The 20,841-nt window shown below is 43.2% G+C and overlaps 1 protein-coding gene across 2 annotated transcripts in view; it reads right to left on the reverse strand.

Moving 5' to 3' along the window:
* The window catches only part of CFAP99 (cilia and flagella associated protein 99), an 86,699-nt gene that overhangs the window by 23,592 nt on the left and 42,266 nt on the right, over positions 1–20,841 (reverse strand). For both annotated transcript variants that reach the window (XM_050947639.1, XM_050947638.1), the window contains 7 exons: positions 20,510–20,590; positions 16,065–16,139; positions 14,034–14,093; positions 9,856–9,944; positions 7,191–7,395; positions 4,226–4,367; positions 1,652–1,803 (listed from right to left, as the gene is read on the reverse strand). In XM_050947639.1, the coding sequence (XP_050803596.1) occupies positions 1,652–1,803; positions 4,226–4,367; positions 7,191–7,395; positions 9,856–9,944; positions 14,034–14,093; positions 16,065–16,139; positions 20,510–20,590 (804 nt within the window). The remainder of the gene's footprint in view (positions 1–1,651; positions 1,804–4,225; positions 4,368–7,190; positions 7,396–9,855; positions 9,945–14,033; positions 14,094–16,064; positions 16,140–20,509; positions 20,591–20,841) is intronic.

Below are 20,841 nucleotides of genomic sequence, written 5' to 3' on the forward strand. Positions count from 1 at the left end.
TGCACCATTGCACCACTGCTGCTCAGACTGGTTCAGTCATAAAAGTGCAAGATGCAATGTGAGCGTACAAGAGAGCCTGTTCAGGATTCACAGCACTCCCTGTAAACACTGCAGGGCTTGTGGATTGTTGACTCTTTCCCACATCCCCAGGACATAGGTATATAACCTCTGAGACATAATGTCTATTTGTAGTTGTTCACACTTTCGGCTTGCTCCATTGTCTGCTTTAAATAGCTTCATCCATATGAAGGTCTGTATATGCACTGTGAAGAGTAGGGTCTATGCTCTAGGTGGATACCGCCTTTGGCTGATAGTGCTCCAAGGGAGAAGGAAGTTGACTTTATTCTTTTTTTCTTTGGTTATTCATTTTTTTCCAGATAAATTGGGTTTCTCTATTGTTTTTTCTGTTCTTATTTTGTTAGGTTTATACTTGCTTTGTATGTAATGATCCCAGTTTCATTCTCTTGTGTTTCCCTTTAAGGTCCCAAGAGACACTGCCCAGCCAGTTCTCCCTTCTTGTCCCCACTACTAATGGAGTGTCCCTCACAGGGAATTAATAGCTTCTTTGGGAAGCAGGGGGTAGGGAAATGGGATGGGGGAGAAGGGACATAAGTGGATTTTGGAGAAGCATGGTGAGGTAAGATGGTGCATTTGTTCAGGGATCTGAGGAGATGGTGAGGGGTACCCATGCTACTAATAACTCGGGTCTGTTTTCTGTTTTTAGATTTAAGGAGTTTGGGAGATACTGCTAAGGCAGCATATGCTCTGCTGCACCAGCCATGCCCTCTCCATGGAAAGAAGAACAGCATCTCTCTGTTGGTTTCTGCTAACTAACCATTAGGGATTTTTTTCTTTTTGTTTTTCAGCTGAATTCCTATGGACGAAAGGAAAAACTGAAAGAGAGCAGTTCTGATTCTTTAAAAGTGCTAGTCAACTTTTATTTTGCTTTATCTTTTTGTTTTGTTATGCTGCTCTGGGTATATGGGGAAGGGGCAAGGGAGGAAGACGAGGTCCTGGGCAGAGTTGAGACCAGTCCAGTTTTGCATGAGGTGCTTTTGGGCCTGTATGCAGCCAGTAGGTGGCTGGCTTGAGAGGTGGCGGAGCCAGTTGCTAATGTTGTCACTGAAGGGTGGGTAGGAGCATTGTGGGATTGTGCTGGGAGGTCTAATTGCATCAATACAATAGCCATGCTTGTATTTCCTGTCCAGAGACACAGTATAGGAGGCATCGCTTTACTCAGAGTCAGTGTAGTCACTGCAGTGGTATGAACACCTCTACATCATTCCAAGCTCTATGTGTGGACATGAGAGCCCCAAGTATTGACAAAACTGATACTGTGAAGGTAGATAAAATCTAGGGGGCTCTACCTGGCAGTGTCTTAAGAGACATGTTATAGGATGAAACCGGACTTAACGGCAAAACTCCCAATTACTTCAATGGGGTTAGAATTTCATCTGTGCTCATGATGTTTTCTCTTATAAAGTTTTCATTTTATAAACTTTGGGGAAATTCAGGTTCAGATTTAATTTTTCAATCCATGCTGCATGTCTTGGGCTCATCCAACAGCAATATTTTTGTTTGCAGTATAATTCACATCTGTGTGAAATGTAAACATGCCTCTAAAACAGTTATTTTTTCCTTATGAACCTACCTGGGTTAAGTCAACAAACTTGTTCCTAAAGAATGGCAGAGATTCTATAGCTCTTATCTGTTGAATCAATTCATATCTTTTTCTAAGCTTCTCCTCCTCTTCTTCCAGAGCTCGACGAAGAAGTTCTCGGCTCTCTTCAGACACTTCCTGAACTGAGAGAAAATAAAACAGCCCATGTTAGCTGCAGTCTGATGCTGCAATACATCTGGAGATGAATTCTTGTAAATGTGTGAATAATGACGCTATTACTGATCTGACTATACTTCAGGTTGTTACCCTTCCCTAGTGGGAAGGATGATTAGAGAGACTAATAATTACTTTCCATCTCTAATATCTGTGATTCTATGAGACTGACAGACATAGAACTGAAATAAAAAGCAGTTTATACTTACAGTTGACACAACTGGTATGTAGTAATTTATTTTCTAGTTTAGACTCAAGAGACCAAAAAATAGGAAAATGCGTAGTTTCATTGACTTAAAGTACAGACTCTGTAAAGCATCAAATATTCATAGCTTTCCAAGCTGTATGTACTCTGGAAAGCTATGGATTCTGGCTCATTGCCAGGCTCACCTATCTAGGATAATGACTGGCTTACTCAGTCTAACCCAGAAACCTCTTGGTGCCAACTGGCAGAGGGCACAGAGGGTGCACAGAGTTTTACAGGGATCCCCTGGGTCAGATGTATGCACATAAAGTTTACCAAAGGATGGCATGTGAAGTCTCTACTAAGAGCCAAATAATATTGCAAAATGTATGTAAAGATTAGGGTGACCAGATGTCCCAATTTTATAGAGTCAATCCCGATTTTTCGGTCTTTTTCTTATATAGGCTCCTATTACCCCCCACCCGATTTTTCACATTTGCTGTCTGGTCACCCTCGTACAGATAATGTTTAAGAAATTATGTTCTTAAAGTATATGAGTTAAGGCAGGTCACCAGACAATGATCAATGTGCTGCTGTCAGGTAGGAGGGAAGAGATGCTTCTCTCTCTCTCTGGCTGATCATGTGTGTATTGTCACTTTCACAATGGAGGCCTATCTACAGTCTGACCCCAATGCTAATGAAGAGATTGTGAAAGTGACAAGAAAGAGGCACACAGGAGAGTGTCCTGTTTATGAGTAAAGACAAAGATAAATGGGGGCACAAGGGGACACCCTTGGATCTTTCCACCGAGGAGGCAAGCTAACAGCATGACTTGTCTCATGAAGGGAAGACCGCAGCCAAGCCTGGCTGTAATACGCTGGAAGGATTTTGGGTGAGCTTTGATCTATAAGACATGACAGTAACTAGTTAAGTAAATGTAGGTTCTAAAATGTGTTTTTATTTTATATGCAACCATTTGTTTCCAATATTTATACTTGCTATCACTTGAATCTTTATACTTTGTTAAACAAACTTTAACTATAAACTTCCCTAAGTGCTGAGTGTTAAGCAGAGCAGTAATGTGAGGTTTGTGTGATAAGCTGGGGCATGGTGTTCCTTTGGGAGCAGTGAACCTGTGAACACTGTGAGTGTCCAATGAACAGAGGATGGACACTCCAGGGAGACTCTCAGAGGGCTTACGGTTGGAGTGTGCCTATTGCTAACCTGCAGAAGGACAGCAGGGCCTGCATAGGCTGAGAGGGGAATGCTTGTGTTGCCCCTTGGCGAGTGGAGTTGGGGAGTTGACTCATGGCAGGCAAAGACAAGGCTTCCTCACATGAATGGCAGGTGGTAGTGAGGTACCTCATAGCCCTGGGGACCCTTGGGAAGAAACACACTCAGAAGCTAAAAACAAGAATTAAAATCTGAATGACAGAGGTATGACCCTATCCAGGCAGAGGAAAGCTTGTGCATGTGAGGGCTCATCTTCTGAACTTTATACCTCTCAAGGCTAGAAACTGCCTATTCCTCCACTAAGTGTTAGTGCAGTCCTATAATGGAGTAAGTACAATGCATATCTTTGGATGGAGGAAGAGACCAGCTTCATGACCAGCATTAATTCATCTGGGCTAAAATATAAACTAGAACATCCCCTTGGAGAATTATGGAGAGCCAGCAACATCCACTCTCTCCACTCCAATCACTGCTCTGTTTTTTCACCCCCAATGATTTATTTTGGTATAGAGAAGGAACCATCTCATATCTCAGTGGCTGCTTTCTTCCTCTCCTCAGCTTGGAAGAGGCCAATAAGGAATTATGTCTTTAAAATTTTTAGTTGGCCCAACAAGTCTTCTCTTTAGGACACTGGGGACTCAGTATGAGTCACATGAATCTGATCACCATATACCTGTATGGCAATCAGAACCGGCAGTCACATGTACCGCTGCTGGCAGGAGTGTAGACTGGTAGCTTCAGAATGCCTGATTCTTCATCTTCCCCTTTAGCACAGGGAATAATTTCCTGGGCGAGTAGCTTAGATGCTCTTTTCAGCTAGAGTGAGCTCAAAGATTCACTTATTACATTGGGTCCACTTATTTATGGGAACATATATTCTGGATTTCCCCCACTCTTCTTGTTCAACAAAATTAAGACAAAATGACTCTTGGAAAATTTGCAATCATCTCCTAGGGGTTTGGCAACACAAATACCTATTTGTCGTTTGTACTTCTGAAGCTTCATTCGGGCTTGCTTCACATTTTTATGTCCTTCCACTACCTGCTCCACCAACTCTCTCATTTCCTTCTCTTCCTGAAGACGTTTCTCTGCATACTGGTGCATCAATTCTGCTGTCTAAACCCCAAACAAATAACAGGCCAGTAAAGAAACTGATAAAAACAACTCTGCTCTCTTTGCTGCAAGCCTTAAAAAAGGGCAAGGACAACTGGATTAGCAGGACTGCAGCCTCTACAAAAGTAACAAGTCTGTAAGGAGGGAGGGAGACAGGAGGGGAACCCCAGTTCAAGGATCCTGATTCTGCCTCATTCTCCAATAGCAGTTCTGTGGGGTTTGTTGTAACTCTATATAACTCTAAAGCTTATGCTGAAATAAATTTGTTAGTCTCTAAAGGTGCCACAAGTACTCCTGTTCTATAGCTGCAGTAACCTCTATGCCCCCTTTACAGGAAAACAAACATGATAGGATGTTCAGAAGGCCACACAGATAGCTATGGGGAGGGGAAATTCATTTGCACCATCTCCGTAGACAAAGGCCTTGGCTACACTGGCACTTTACAGTGCTTCAACTTTCGCGCTCAGGGGTGTGAAAAAACACCCCCCTGAGCGCTGCAAGATACAGCGCTGTAAAGCCTCAGTGTAATCAGTGCCGCAGCGCTGGGAGCGCGGCTCCCAGTGCTGCAAGCTACACCCGTAGAGGATGTGGCTTACGTGCAGCGCTGGGAGAGCTCTCTCCCAGCGCTGGCGCTGCGACCACACACACACTTCAAAGTGCTGCCGCAGCAGCGCTTTGAAATTTCAAGTGTAGCCATACCCTTATTCTCAACTGTTTCTCAGAGCACATAAGGCAGGAGTGGCCAACCTGTGGCTCCGGAGCCACATGCGGCTCTTCAGAAGTTAATATGCGGCTCCTTGTATAGGCACTGACTCCGGGCCTGGAGCTACAGGCGCCAATTTTCCAATTTGCAGGGGGATGCTCATTGCTCAACCCCAGGCTCTGCCACAGGCCCTGCCCCCCCTCCACCCCTTCCCACCCCCTCCCTGGAGCCTGCCATGCCCTCGCTCCTCCCTCCACCCCCCAGAGCCTCCTGCACCCCATGAAACAGTTGATCGGGAGCGGGGGGGCGGGAGTTGATGGGGGAGCGGGGAGCTGCTGACGTATTACTGTGGCTCTTTGGCAATGTACATTGGTAAATTCTTGCTTCCTTCTCAGGCTCAGGTTGGCCACCCCTGACACAAGGAGTGACCTTCTGCACTGGTCATGACTTACTGAGGGCTTGTCTACACAGGGACACTTGGGAAAGTTAAGGTAACTCAACTAAAGATATGGAGTCAAGGCACATTTGTTAAAACGTGTATGGATGCTCTTATTCAGAAATAAACACCTCATGAATTTGCTGTAATTTAATCTTCCTCCAAAGAGGAGGCCAATTTACTCTTGAATGAAAGCATACATACCCATTTTAACTTATACTCATTGACTTCACACCCATGGGTGGCTCTAGACATTTCGCCGCCCCAAGCATGGCGGCATGCCACGGGTGGCACTCTGCTGGTCGCCGGTCCCGCGGCTTCAGTGGACCTCCCGCAGGCATGCCTGCGGAGGGTCCGCTGGTCTCGCGGCTCCACCGAAGCCATGGGACCAGCGGACCCTCCACAGGCATGCCGCTGAAGGCAACCTGCCTGCCGCCCTCCCGGCGACCGGCAGAGTGCCCTCCGCAGCATGCCACTCCAAGCACGCGCCTGGCATGCTGGGGTCTGGAGCCGCCCCTGTTCACACCGTTAGCTGATTCTGCTTAACTGTCCTGAGTCTCCCATGTAGACATGTTTTATTCTCAGGCAACCCTGATACAAGGCTGCCTTGAACTATGGTCCTGTAATGAGCCTGCATTACTTTTCTATAATACATAGAAAACATGTTGTCAGCTACCATCTGTACTGGCTTGTGAGAGGAGATGAATTAGCCCAAAGATTGTGCACTTGGAAGTGTATTTCATGAAACAATTGTGCAGCATAAAATATGCATGCGTATCTCTAAAGTATTCTCTCTGGGCTTCCCCACCATTGCGGTTCTGTATATCCCATGTAGCACAGAGCAGCGGTTCTCAAACTGGGGTCCGCTCCAGGGGGTCTGCGAGTCATCTCCGGGACCACCGGCCCCACTGATCAACTCCTCCCCCTTCCTCCCAGGGTCTCCGGCATGCTGCAGAACAGCTGTTCAGCGGCATGCAGAAAGTGCTGGGAGGAAGGCGGAGCGAGGATGGGGCGTGCTTGGTGGAGGGGACGGAAAGAGGTGGGGAAGAGGAGGGGCAGGAGTGGAGCGGAGGCAGGAAGAGGTGAGGCAGGGTGGGGCCTTGGGGGGAAGGGGTGGAGTGGAGGTGGGGCCTGAGGCTTAACGGGGATTGAGCACCACTGGGGAAAATTAGAAGCTGGTTCGTGGGGCCACGAAAAAATTTAAATCAAAATGGGGGTCCTTGGGTTGCTAAAGTTAGAACCGCTGGCATAGAGCATGTCAGGTGGGCTCAGACATCTGACAGACTTCGTTGCCTTGATCCCATTCAAACACTGTAACATCGTTATTCTTCTACTAATGAGTACACTGAAAACAACTGCCTTTAATCTCTTGATCTCTGCACTTCTTAGTCACACAGAATCGGAAATACACGACAACAAGGGATTCAGAAGTAAATATTTCTTCTTTCTGTTTTTACTCACTTTAATAAACACATATTCACTATCAAATCCAATACTAGAAAACTTTTTCTTTCCCAACATACTAGAACTTCTGGGGATGTAAACTAAAGCACGAGATTTTTGCACTAGTTGCAGACTCCAGTTAAATACAGAGACCTACTGTGAGTGAACTTCTGTACATTGTTATAACAAGCTGTTTATTGATATAAAGCTCAAATCAAGTCTGGTCTATTCTGTAATGCTTTACCTCTTCTCTCTTTAGTTCAGCTTTCTTCTTGTTTTCCTGAATTACATTCTGACGTGCTAGAACTGCCTCCTCGTGACTCAGTTTCCCTTGTAGCCTCCTACACTCTATCTCAGCCAGCTGTTGTTCCAAATCTTTTTCACGCATCTGTTTTTGCCATTCCAGGAATTCAGATGGGTCATGTGCACCTCGTAGCAAACTTTCAAGTCTGGGAAGGAGAAGAAAACCCTTAACTCTAGGTTCTTGTATTTGAATATTTTGGCTATGAGCAAATTCTGCTTTTCAGCTAAAACATTTATTTAAAAACTTTGAGCAAAACCCATTTACCTGTTTGAGTTACCCCTTCAAACATGGTTGACAGGGCTGGCCTTATGGGTGAGCGACATGGGTGACCACCCAGGGTGCCAGGGTTAAGAGGGTGACAGTGTCCGGGCACAGTAAGAGGCAAATCCCCACCAGACGGGCTCCACTCCCCACTTGTGGGTGGTTCGTTGGCCTGTGTGGTGTCCTGGCTTGGCAAAGGAGGCAGGGCAGGTCGGGCCAGCTCCCAGCCCAGGGAGGGATGGAAGTTGCAGGGGGTGTTGTTGCAACTTGTGGCTGGGGAGGGTCTGCCCTGGGGGGTGAGCTGCGGGAGCCCTGGCAGGTCCGGGGAAGTGCCCTGCAGGGCAAGAAGGGCCAGGCCTGGACTTGCCCCTCGGGCTGTGCCATGCACTGGCTGGCACTGGGCTGGGGGCGAAGACAGCGCCGGGGGAGAGCTGCTTCTGCCCAATGTCTCCTGTGCTCACCCCAGGCTGCCAGCTCTTATGGTCCCCCGCCCATCAAGAAGGACTATCAAAACTAAACGGGCCATTGGGGAACCTCATGATACAAACACTTGGTTAATGTCCCTCTCACACCCATGAAGGTGCTACATGCAAATAAGTTTGTCCCATCAGTTTGAATTCTGGAAGAAGGAAATAAAGATAGCTGACATGAATATTTTTCTTTTTGCTCTTTGGACTCTCACAGGGTTGGAGCTCTGAAACAGAAGCAGAGATCCTCAGCGTCAACCTGAGTTAGCTCTAAAAGACATATGGTACTGACAGATTACTACAACCCTGTCACCTTTTGGAACCATAGCGTGTAACTTATTTGTGTATATGTGTTTGCCTGCTTTAACCTGTAAATAACTCTCATTTCTTTTCTTAGTTAATAAAGCCTTAGTTAATTTACTAGAGGATGGGCTACAAGTGTTGTGTTTGGTGTGAGATCTTAAGTACATATTGACTTGGGGTAAGTGACTGGTTTCTTGGGACTGGAAGCAATCTGAATATTTTGTGATCTTTGGCATATAGCAACCAACTATCACAAATCCAGCTTGCCTGGGTGGCAAGATAGGCTGGAATGCCCAAAGGGACTGTCTATGACTCTATGGTAATACTGTTATAGTGCTTAATTAGTTTTTACTGGGTTGGTGAAATCTAATTATAGAATATGCCACCCATTTGAGATCTCTGCTCTACCTTTTTGACAGTGTGCCCAGAGGCTGGCACTCTGGGTTGTGAACCACTCCACACACATGACAGAGGGACACCATGCAGGCATCTCAGTGCTATGCAATTCATGCTTTAGCATAGCATAGAAGTTTCATTCTCTGTTTTGATGTAAATTATTCTCAACAATAATAGTGATGGAATGCCAAATTTATATGGAACATAGGTAACCTTGGCTAAGATTCTTAAAGGTATTTAGTTGCTACTTCCAATTGAAATGATGGGAATTAGATACCTAAATACCTTTGAGGATGTGGGCTCTTGCATCTCAAATGAGTGACACCCCTCATTTTGAAGGGGTCACTCATTTTAGTCACATTTGACAGGTCTGAATTTAATCCTTAGCTTCATTATGTTCACTTCTAAAAGCTTTTGTGGAAGGCTGGATTCTTCTAAAGAGGTTAATAATGTTTTGCAGTAAGCCTGCTAACTCAGGTTAATCATTTGTATTAACCCAAACTGACAATAGTCTAGATTTTGTCTCTGTTGAAATTACCAGTGATGTTATTTATTTCTAGTGAAAGAACACAACTTGCACTGTCCATTCACTCTCTCCTCCCTCACCCCCAATGATTAACAGGTGAACTAAAAACCCAGACTAATGCCTACTATGTCCTTTATTGTCATGGAAGCAGGTGAGTAACCAGTTTGAGTATAAAACTCTGAGTACAATAGCCCACATTCAGCTCAAATGTAACTCCACTGAAGGTAACAGACTTACAAGAAGAATTATTTGACTTATTTGTTTTCCTTAACGAATACACTGTAAGTACTTGAATGGGTATGAACATAATCTATTTGTATGTAGAACTATGTACATGCATAGATGTGCATGTGTATAATTACTTATCCAGTATGATGTACTTATGTGTTATAAAACATGATTATTCATGGGGCATGAATTCTCAATAGAAGTCACATTGTACTCTACCTACAATAAACAAAAGTCTTCATTGTCATTCTAATGTAGTCTTTAATTTCAGTCCAATCTGCTCATTATTAATCACGCAAAGTTTAATATGCCTTTAACAGATTCATTATATTAGTTTAGCTGCAGTTTACTTAGTCTCCCTTAATGTGCTCTCTATGTCAAAGGATGTATAAAGGAGCTGGGAAATACTATGTACAGAAAGTACCTGTTGAGTTCTTGTTCCATTTTTCGTTGGTAGAGGGCACCTTCTCTTAAGATCGCTGCTGCATTTAATTTAATAGGTACATTGTCAATCTATCAGGAAAAGGAATGCATACACTATATTTAGCAATGTGAATCATAAAATGGACTACAGAAACAATTCAAAGGGTTAAATAAATCTATCCATGGTAATTCAATCACTTCAGATCACCTTCAAGATGAAGTATAAATTTTGCTCAAAGCATTAATCTGACATTCACAATGGATTTCCATGCTCCTCATAAACCACTCAAGCTGTTTAAGCAATCAGCCAGGTCCCTGAAGTGGATTATAAATTTGTAATCACTCCCTGGGCCATGTCAAATCATATATAATGTGTTCACTTCCTTTAATTTTTTTAAACTCTTATATACTCATGTACATGGAAACATTCCAATAGAAAAAAAAGATTCCAGTTGATTTGGACAAAGATACGATTGCCAACTGCTTCCAACAGAAAACATCTTGTGTGTCCACCTCTGGGAGAGTTGAAAGGAAGGAAGATCACACACATGTTCCAATAACGTGTAGTACTTTTCATCTGAGGAGCTCAAGTGTTTTGCAAACATTAATTTATTAACCTTAATATATTTCTAGGTGACAGTATCATTATATCCATTTTATAGATGGAGAAACTGAAGTACAGACTTCATTGACCGTCAAAGTCACAGAGAGAGTTACCGGTATAACTGGGACTACTAGATCCAGGGCTGCTTCAGCATCTCTCTTCAAAGTGAGTATTGCCTTAGGAGTGACTGACAGATAATCTCTAAGGTCTGAGAGAGGCAGTGGAGTAGAGCCACTACGCAGCTTTTTTGCCAGCCAAGGATTCCCCTTACGCAAGGGGAATCCTTAGAGGGCCAGATCCAGCTTTACAGCGGCACACAATGATCCAATTCTGATCTGACCAGCATATGAGAGGGGCAATGCCTTTGAAGTCAATGCAATAGTGCCAGGGTAAAACTGGTCTGAGATCAGAATTGAGCCCCCTCCATACAGGAAAAAAAAAATCAGTGATGACACCAACCAGTTGAATTAAGTCCATTCACAATGTGGATATGGAAGCAAATCATACTAAAATGTTCTTTAACTACAAGCTAACTGTTTAGGGACTGGCATAGCAATACACGTGCAGAATCACTCAAAAAGTCCTATACTAACCTTCTGCACAATCAATTGAAATACATAAGCAAAACTGAAGAACATGGTTGTTCCATATTTGAGGTTGATTATGTAGGTTGAGCACAACAGTTAATGTTGTAATCAGGAAATTCAATAAATGTAGGTGAACAGTGTGGTTTGTCTACAGCATGGGACACATTTTAATAGCCCACCTGTGAAATGTAGTTACCCATCTATTTCTCAGTACAAAACAGGTGGGTGCCAAAGTTTGCAGGAGGAGACAGCAATGAGAGTCCTTTCTTTCCTTATACTGGTCTTACCATCTCTACATGGGGGGTGAGGTAATATCTTTTATTGGGCCAACTTCTGTTGGTGAGAGACAAGCTTTTGAGCTCTTCTTCAGGGCTGGGAAATGTACTCAAGAGTGCAAAATTCAGAGACCTCCCCCCAGCCTATATTTTTTATATTGTATTGATTTTAAATTGGAAACATTCACTAAAATATGTGGAAGTTAGGCTTTTGGAAACTGCTTGTTTATTCCCCCTTCATGTAGTATATGCAGTTCCTGTAGATTAGACAGAAAAGAGGCCAGTATCCTGAACTGAAACTGATTATGGGGACAATATTTTACCTAGAAATGTTCCATCTCCAGTTTAATAAATAAAATTATGATTCAGTAAAATGCACTCTAAACAGCCAGGATACACAGGGATTACAAGATTTGTGCAGGTAAGTACAAAAAAGTATCCCAAATAGATTTTTCTATTGCATATATTACCAGTGAATAACTGAATTTCACATTATCTCTCTTCTGTCATGTCATCCCTTCCCCCTTATCAAGTAGGAAGAAGGGGCTACAAACTTGTGTAATTCATGTGGAAAAAATCATATTCAATATTTCCACCTAATGAGCACACTATTTTTCACCCCAAACCAATAAATATGTAGAGAACCGGACCTCCTATGAGCACTAGACAGACTGAGTCAGAGTAATGAGCCATTTGTACTGTCTCACTGCTTGCAGTGGAAAGAAAGAATAAAGGTTTTGTAACAGCAGTGGTTAATCATTTTTGTCTGCACAGCAGTTTCAATGTGCCTGACTGAGACTAGAAAATGTGTTTATTGTACAATGGATGTTCTCACAAAAAGGTAAATGAACTATGGTAAATTGCATACTGACCCTAATCTATTTAAATATTATACAATTTGATTATTTTGAAATGGAGTTTGTGACCTGATTTCTAACATATTGTACACACATTCCTCCTAAATCTTCTCAATTGTCTATTGAGAGATGAAGGATGAATGGGAGTGGGTGCGGGAAGTAGAATTTATTTTAAAACTCAAACAATCTGCTTATCTCAGCTATGAAAGTTTTATAGCAGCTCCCTGAAAGCCACCTAACCAACCTTCAAGGCAAATGTGTTTGGATGAGATAAATATGACTATGCCACTGGAAAAGATACGAGCAACTATTAAAAATGTCCCTGATCAATTTAATAAGACACTGGATCCATATTTTTCTTTTATGCAGCTTAACCAATGGGTTTAATTCCCACTAGCCAACACTCTGGCTGGTAAGTTTCAATATTTTAGATTGTCTGAGAGGGAAGTGTAACAAACACAGACTTTAACAGAGTCCAAATTACTGTTGGTCCTGTGAGTGTGTTAACCTTGTAAATGTTTTCTTAAGTATCTTTGCTCTTCAAAGAGAGGAAGGAGTAGGGGTCTTAATGCTATGCAGCACTTTAAGAACTAATTGAACATATCATATGGGACAGCACTTTTAAACAGACTTATTAATGTAATGCCAGTAAGTATAGTGATGGTATTACTGTTATTGCTGAAAGCTGTAAGTCATCAGTATCTGATCTGGTTTACAAATATTTTCCAGAGGCCAGATTTTCAAAGGGGGAAATTGGAATCTAAATGACCTCACAAATAAAATGGGTGAGCCTGCTGTAGTTAGTGTGACCAGATAGCAAGTGTAAAAAATCAGGACAGGGGGCGAGGGGTAATGGGAGCCCCCCAAATCAGGACTGTCCCCATAAAATTGGGACATCTGGTCACCCTAGCTGTAGTTGACTATCCATTTGTGAATAGTTAGCAGATTTGCACATGCAGGTGGTCTGAGGCACCCATAGGTGCATGAACCTATGTTGTATGTGTAACACCACCCTACTGAAGTCAGTGGAGTTATTTGAAATTTGTACTGGTGCAACTGGGATCAGAATTTGGCCCTATGTACTGCTAAAACATCAGTATCAAGAACTGTTCAATAAAGGTGAGCAAGCATCTATTTCTTTAGACTATGGGACAAATTTCCCATTTACACTAACAGTGAATCTGATCCTGAGACATTCTCTGTTATTTTGACTCTGTTTTGGTGTGATCTTGATGATTATGAAAATGCCAGATTGAAAGTCCTAGGGACTGAAGACTTTTCTTATTCACAGGACAATCACAGCTTAGGCAGAGGCAATGCAGGCTGCCCAATGCTGTCTTGGGTGTGTCTGCATTTCAAGTTTGGGTTGTGATTCTCATTGAGCTAGCAAGCTAAAATAGAGTGTAGTCGCAGCAGCACAAGGGGTTAGTCACTCCAAGCCTGAGCTCATCAGAGACTCTAGACACATACTCAAGGCAGCTAGCACATCCTGAAGGCTACTTGCACTACTGAAATCTCAGCAAAGAGACAATCAGTGTTGTGGGTTTTATGATTTAGGTACCTGTTTAATAGAAACTACATAACCAAACTCATTTCACATCTTACACAAATAGTCATTACCATGGTGATTGTTCATTCTTTAGGTCCTGGATTTGAACCAGTGACCTAGAGGTGAAAGGCTCTATTTCCTGGCCTCTGCCCCTGAACTATCCCATTCCCATAGCCAAAGGCCTTCGTAGAATACCCTTGATTACAGAGGAGTTGTATCAATTTGCACCAGTTCCAAATCTGGTCATGACTTTCAGTCTACACTTTTCAAACACTTGTAACATCTATAAATTCTAAATGTTACTCACATTGCCCTGGATCTTTTGAGCCTGGAACTTCGTTTTATTCTTCAAAATGCCTGATATATACTGCAAGACATCCAAAAATATTTTCATTTCAGAAATAGTTTTCAAATACTCAGGAAAAATCATCTTATTAAAGATATCAAAATTGTATCTTGAATATTATTCCCTTTGGAGGAGCAGACGTGATCACTGACGACTAGATACTGCAATCAAAGCATCCTTAAAGCCTGTTGTGCACTCCAAACTCATTGAGAGTTCTGCATAACAAATAATTGCAGAACAGGTCCCGAGAAAAATTATTGTTGATTACTATGAAATGTATTTAAATGGCTAACATACCAAAATAATAAAGTAACATTAATGTTTGCTACAGAAATATTGAATATGGAATACTACCAAAAGCCACTAATATAGTCAGTTCTTAAGATGTGAGTTTTTTGAAGATGAAATGTCCTTTGATATCCTGCTTCATGAGATTATTAACTGTATGTGGAATTCTGACAATGACAGGGAACTTCATTCTATGCTGCTAGCTACAGATGCTCAAATGAAGGTGCATAGATAACATGGTGATGGGCATGGTGTAAATGATACACAGATATGATACTGCAGTCATCATATTACATGAATGGTCATGATCCTACAGCTGTGAATCAGGAGTTACCTAATCAAACTGAGAGCTGCTTTCACTCAACTGCTGTGCACCCTTTCAATTTAATGGAAAACTGCTCTGTTGTATGAGAGGAGAACTGCTAGAGTGGCAAGGGAAGTTGCTGGAGCAGTGCTAAAAGTAGGCAGGTAAGAGGGGAGAGTCGGCAGCAGCAGGAGTATTGGGATGAGGAAAAGGGAGCCAGTGGAGAACCTGCACAGTGAATGAAGCATAGACCAGGATCTGTGCATTATATATAATAAAAACATCCACATATCAAATTGCAGGGCTTTAATTCTACCTAGGGAAATCAGGTGTCAAGGTAGACAGGCTTCAGTTCTTGTAGTTTAGAATGTCACCAGAACCCCTTGATGGAATTATAGCATTGTCAGGGTTTTTCCCCACTTTGAACTTTAGCGTCCAAAAAATGGGGACCTGCATGATCACTTTTAAGCTTAATTACTAGCTTAAATCTGGTACGCTGCCACCAGCCAAAAATATAGTGTTTGGCACACTTCTCTTCCCTCAAAACATTCCCTGGGGAACCCAAGACCCAAACCCCTTGGGTCTTAAAATAAGGAGAAATAAACCACCCCCCATCCTTTCCCCCTCCTCAGACTTTCCCCTCCCTGGGTTGCCTTGGGAAGCTACACAGATCCAAACTCCTTGGATCTTAAAACAAAGAGGAATTAACCATTCCTTTCCTTTTCCCCCCACCAATCCCTGGTGAGTTTAGACTCAATCCCTTGGATTCCAAAACAAGGAAAAATCAATCAGGTTCTTAAAAAGAAAGCTTTTAATTAAAGAAAGAAAAGGTAAAAATTATCTCTGTAAAATCAGGATGGAAAATGATTACAGGGTACTTAGATTCATATAGCCTAGAGGGACTCCCCCCGCTTCAGCCTGAGATTCAAAGTTACAGCAAACAGAGGTAAAAATCCTTCCAGCAAAAAGACACATTTACAAGTTAAGAGAACAAACATAAGACTAATTCACCTTGCCTGGCTATACTTACAATTTTGAAACATGAAAGACTGATTCAGAAAGATTGGGAACACCTGGGTGTACGTCTGGTCCCTCTTAGCCCCAAGAGCGAACAACGAACAAAACCAACAACACAAACAAAGACTTCCCTCCACCAAGATTTGAAAGTATCTTGTGCCCCCATTGGTCCTCTGGTCAAGTGTCAGCCAGGTTCACTGAGCTTCTTAACCCTTTACAGGTAAAAGAGACATTAACCCTTAGCCATCTGTTTATGACAAGCATCGTATTTCCTAACTCCAAATACGGAGAGATCCTTTGAGTACTTGGATAAAAAAAGTGATTAATGTGTATAAAAACACATGATAGTAGTTTTTTTTATTTACCAATTTTGTTTAACTTACACCTCTTGGGGCTTTTTTCTCAGGCTTTACTGTTGCACACCTGAACTGGCTAACATTTGCTTCCAGCAGCAGTTCCTAAAAATCAAAACAATTTTTATAAATATGGTACATTTTAAATTCTCCATTGAAAAAAAAACACCTTTTTTTTGATGTAGCAAACTGAGGCAACTATTAAAACACAGAACTCTATATATTTAAATACCAAGTGAAAATACAGATGGTTAGAGTACAAAGTTAATGGTGTACAAGAACTATTCTTATATGGTCAAACATAATTTGCAACAAGCCACAACAAATTCTCAGAAGGGATCATAGACCAATAAACTTTATGGGTTAGACAGTGACTACAGAAAAGGAAAAAACCTCTGAAGGCAGAGGCTTAATCAGGACATGCAGGTGAGTGCAGACAAACACAAGGATGGATTTAAGCAGCAACTTTTATAAATGTAACATGGGGGAGCGGAACTGTCTGTCTCATTGTCCCAGTTTCTCCAATACCAGGCATTTAAGTGGGTTTACTGTGGGGGCTACCAAGCTCCAGCCATATAATCCCTAATTCGAGGTAGACTCCTCTTAGCTTACCTGTAGGATTCAGTGACCACACTCCTCTGAATCCTCTCACACACATGCCACCCATGTGGGGCACAAAGGGTACAAGAATGGGGTATCTTGGTCTGTGAAGACTTCAGGTCTCCTCATTTCCAATACAAATAAGGCCCAACAGTGATATCTCAGGTCTCCTTTACTTCTGGGAGTCAACCCTTTTGAGCTGCAAGTGGCAAAGAACTAAACATTCCTACTGAACTTCTATGCTCTACTCCTATTTGGCTTATCTGTGCCTCCAGGATTCTGTCAGGAAGGTAAAACAAACAAACAAACAAAACCCACCAACCCTGTGCTAATCTGGCCTGAATGGGAACAATTCCTTCTTGACCCCAAAACAGGGAACTGGTCAGACCCACCACATCCTAAAAGCACAGTTCCTCTACTACAACTACATGGAGGGAGGGTGGGGCAGTCAAAGGGAGAAAGGGGTCCAAAACACTCAGCCCAAGGCTTAAAAAAAATGTGCAAGGTAGAAGGAGTTAGGCTCCAATCAGCTCCCATCTCCCTCTGTTTGGCCAATGCGAAATGGAAAGCCCCTGGGGGAGAGGAGGCCCAGGGGGGCCCACCCCTGCACCCCCCATCCCTGCATCCCTGGCATGTGTTCCTCCTCTTTTTGTGGCTGTCTACTTTACTGTAGTCAGGGGCGTACACAAAGGGGGGCAAGCAGGGGCACGGGTCACCCAATAATCATCTCCATCACTGTCCCCTGGCCCCCAACCCGGGATTCCCTCTCTCAAGCCCATCCTCCCCCTTTCTGGCAGGGTGGGAGTCGGGCAGAGTGCAGCTGAAGGGATGTGCCTGGGAAAGGCACTGCAGCTAGCACTCCTGCTGAGCCCTGTCCCTTCCCTGCTGCAGCATCCAGTGTTTGGAGCCTGCCTGGGGTGCAAAGAAGGGAACTCAGGACAATGGGAGTGGGCCAGGCAGTGAGGCCAGGGACACTAGGGGCATGGGTGGGGAGCCTGGGGATGCAACGAGGGCCTGGCAGGTGGGGGAGGCAGCGGGGCCCAGGGTCACTAGGTGCATGGAGGGCAATGTTTAAAGTGCCCCTCCAAAAGTAGTCGCATTTAAATCCTTGTACATGCCCCTGACTCTGGCCCAGTCAAGCCTCCCGCCCACTGAGACAAATGGATGGCATTTTTAGTAACCTATTTGGAAAGAATGCACCTATTGTTAAAAAAAAATACACCTACTTTACTGCACTATGACCTAGCCCTGGATATATTTCCCTCACAATCCCTAAGGATATGTAGCCAAACATTAAAAAATTTAGCTCCATTTCTGTGTGCATGGGCAAGTGCATTAATCAGCTTTCAATGAATGAAGCCAACATGAATTTTCACCCTTGATGAAAGCCTTGTGTTAGGACCCTGATTCTGCAATAATCTCTCCTGGGTGGACCCCTGCATGGAGCCCCAAAGACTTCAAAGCTCATTGAAGGATTGGAACCTTAGTTGAAAGCCCCATCACTGCATATAACACACATTTACCAGTGTTTGTTTCCACATAGTAAGCAAGATAACTTAGTCCTTTTCTTGCATTGGTGGAGTGGGGTAATTGAAGAGAAGCCTGGGCACCAGGGGCTGCTCCAAGATGCACAAGTGTATGAGTAGCTCCAGCTGAACCCATTTAAAGGGGACAGCACATATAATGATCCAGCCAGTGCTTGATTTTTTGGTTTGCTAGTCCTTGAGCAATAACTCTTCCTTTGATTGTAAACTGCAGCCCCAGAAGCGAGAAGTGCACTCCGTTTTTTCCACTGGCTCTTGGAGGGCTGATGCTAAGTTAGACAGCAGTTGTATGTGTAGCATTAGCCCTGACATAAATCCTGGTGTTTTCACTCTTTTTTAGAGTTGCCCTGATACGTCAGTCACGTGTGCAATTTTAGGATGGAATAAGTGACATTTCCATATGCATCTTTCTTTTCAGGAGCCACAACTTCAGCTTCATTTAGTGAACAGTCTAAGGAACTGACCTTTGTGAATGCTTTGGATGCCTTTTATGCCATTTCAGAGGGACAAAAATTGCTGCTACAGCAGCTTCACTTTCTGCTGTGGCTCTCCTTTGTGTTGCTTGCATTCAGGCATCTGCCCCACCGAAGACTGTGGCTGCTAGTTAAGTGATTCTACACTCATCTCAGACTCTTGACAATCCAGATAATGAGCTTTGTTTCCTTTCCCTTTCAATCTTTCCATATAATGTGTGCTAAGCATGTACATTCTGCAGAACGCAGACATAATGAAAGGATGCAAAATAAAGTAATACTGCTGGAAAGTGAAGAACCTAAAAGAAACACCAGATGCCTGTAACGAAATGGGGCAACAAAAGGGCCAAAGGAAAGCTTGACCCTAACAAAATATGTAGGCAGTTCAGCATATACTACATATGGGAACTGAACCAAATGCAGCGTGCACAAGGACATGAAGAGAGGCCAGTACAGTGATAAATTGTCTGGTATCAGTGAGTGAAAACTAGAACAAGGCATTGGTGGAATGCCGGTGGGAGAGTACAGATAAAAAGATGTAAAAAGCCAGACCTTTTATCAAGCTTCTAAAGCACCTCTGTAAGGAAATTGCATTGTGGGAGGTATGATGGCTGAGGGAGCTGCCACGTAATTATTGCCTTCTCAGGAGAAGAACACAGAAATCTGCCCTAAATCTAATAGGAGCTGACTTATTTAATAGGATTCATTTCAAAATCAGGATCAGTTCAAATAACCAGAGCAGATGAAGTGTTAGGGCCCTTTCCAGGCCTTCCCTCCCACTCCCCTCTTAACATATAGCACCTTGAATTCTGCTGCTTTCCTAGGCATGATGATCTCCTACTTTCAGAGCCTGCTCTGGGGAGGAGCTCTCAGATATGTGCAGTACCAAATACTGTACTACAGATGAGTCAGGAGCTACTGAGATTTCTCTGTAACTGGATGATGCTATGAAATTATTTCTCAGTTAGGAAACAGAAATTATGTTAAATTTTTAAAGCCCTTAATGGTTAATAGCACACATTGACTATCTGTGTGTCCTATGCGAGCAAAGGAGCAGCCTCTCCTGGATTTCTGTAGGGTTCCACAGAGCTGGGGTAGTTCCCCAGTGCCCCCCTCCACATGGGCAGAGAGAACAAGCAGGGCTTGGAGGAATACCCCAGCCATGCACCCTGACCTCTTATCTCTGGAGTCAGGTGAAGCAGTAGATGCAATGGGGTGTAGGAAAGGCCACTAATACCTTATAGTAGGGAAGAGAAGAAGCAGTGGGGTGAAAGTTCCTTCGTGTCCTCTCCTTGGGGAGTAGTGGAGAAGCAGTGGGGAATGTCCCTCAAACTACTCAACACAGTAGGAGAGAAACTGTCTCCATAGTCCCTCTGTGGAGCAGGAGCCAGGCATGGGGGAGGCGAGAGCCTTCACTGGGCTATCTCCAGACCATAGACTACTTCATAGGGTCAGTGCAGATGGAGGGGGGAACAGCATGGTACTGGGCACTGATGTAAGAATGAGAATGTAAATGGAGCAATCCTGACTGGCTACATTAGGACAACATCACATGGTTGCCTCCACAAGCACTACTCCTTGTAACTGTACTGCTATTATTTGTGTTGCAACAAACAGTGAGTAGAAGATGGTCTCTGCCCTGAAGAACTTACAATAAAATAGACAACACAGACAAAGGGTGGGGGAAAGGGATAGAGGAAGCAGCTGTCATTGCTCAAAGACAGGATCTGTGGGCGAGCAGCTGCAGAAGCATTTTTGCATTGGATAGAGCCCTAAAGCTGTGAAAACTGTAATTTACATCAAAGAACAAACAGATGCAGGAGACGGAGAATTAACAATAAAATCATGCTACACTTACCTCTGCTCTTCGGCGATTTCTATACTTGATTTCCTGCAGGTGCTGTTTTTCCTTTGGAGGTTTGTAGGTGCTCCGAGGAACCTATATTAAAAGGCAGAAATTTCTATAATACAGAGTATGAAAGACTGAATGTTTCAAACAATAAATCTTAGTGTGTGTGCATGTGTGTGTGTGCGGGGGGGATATTTATCCCTAATGAAAAAATACAGTAGTTATTTAAAAGTAGTGATTTCTTTTCTGTTACTGCCATAAAATGAACAGTAAAGTTTTAGAGGTTGAATGCATAAAAGGGATAAATATCCACCAAGCATCGCTATTTGGCTGGGGCTGTC

This window comes from Gopherus flavomarginatus, chromosome 3, assembly GCF_025201925.1.
Source record: "Gopherus flavomarginatus isolate rGopFla2 chromosome 3, rGopFla2.mat.asm, whole genome shotgun sequence".
Lineage (NCBI taxonomy): Eukaryota > Metazoa > Chordata > Testudines > Testudinidae > Gopherus > Gopherus flavomarginatus.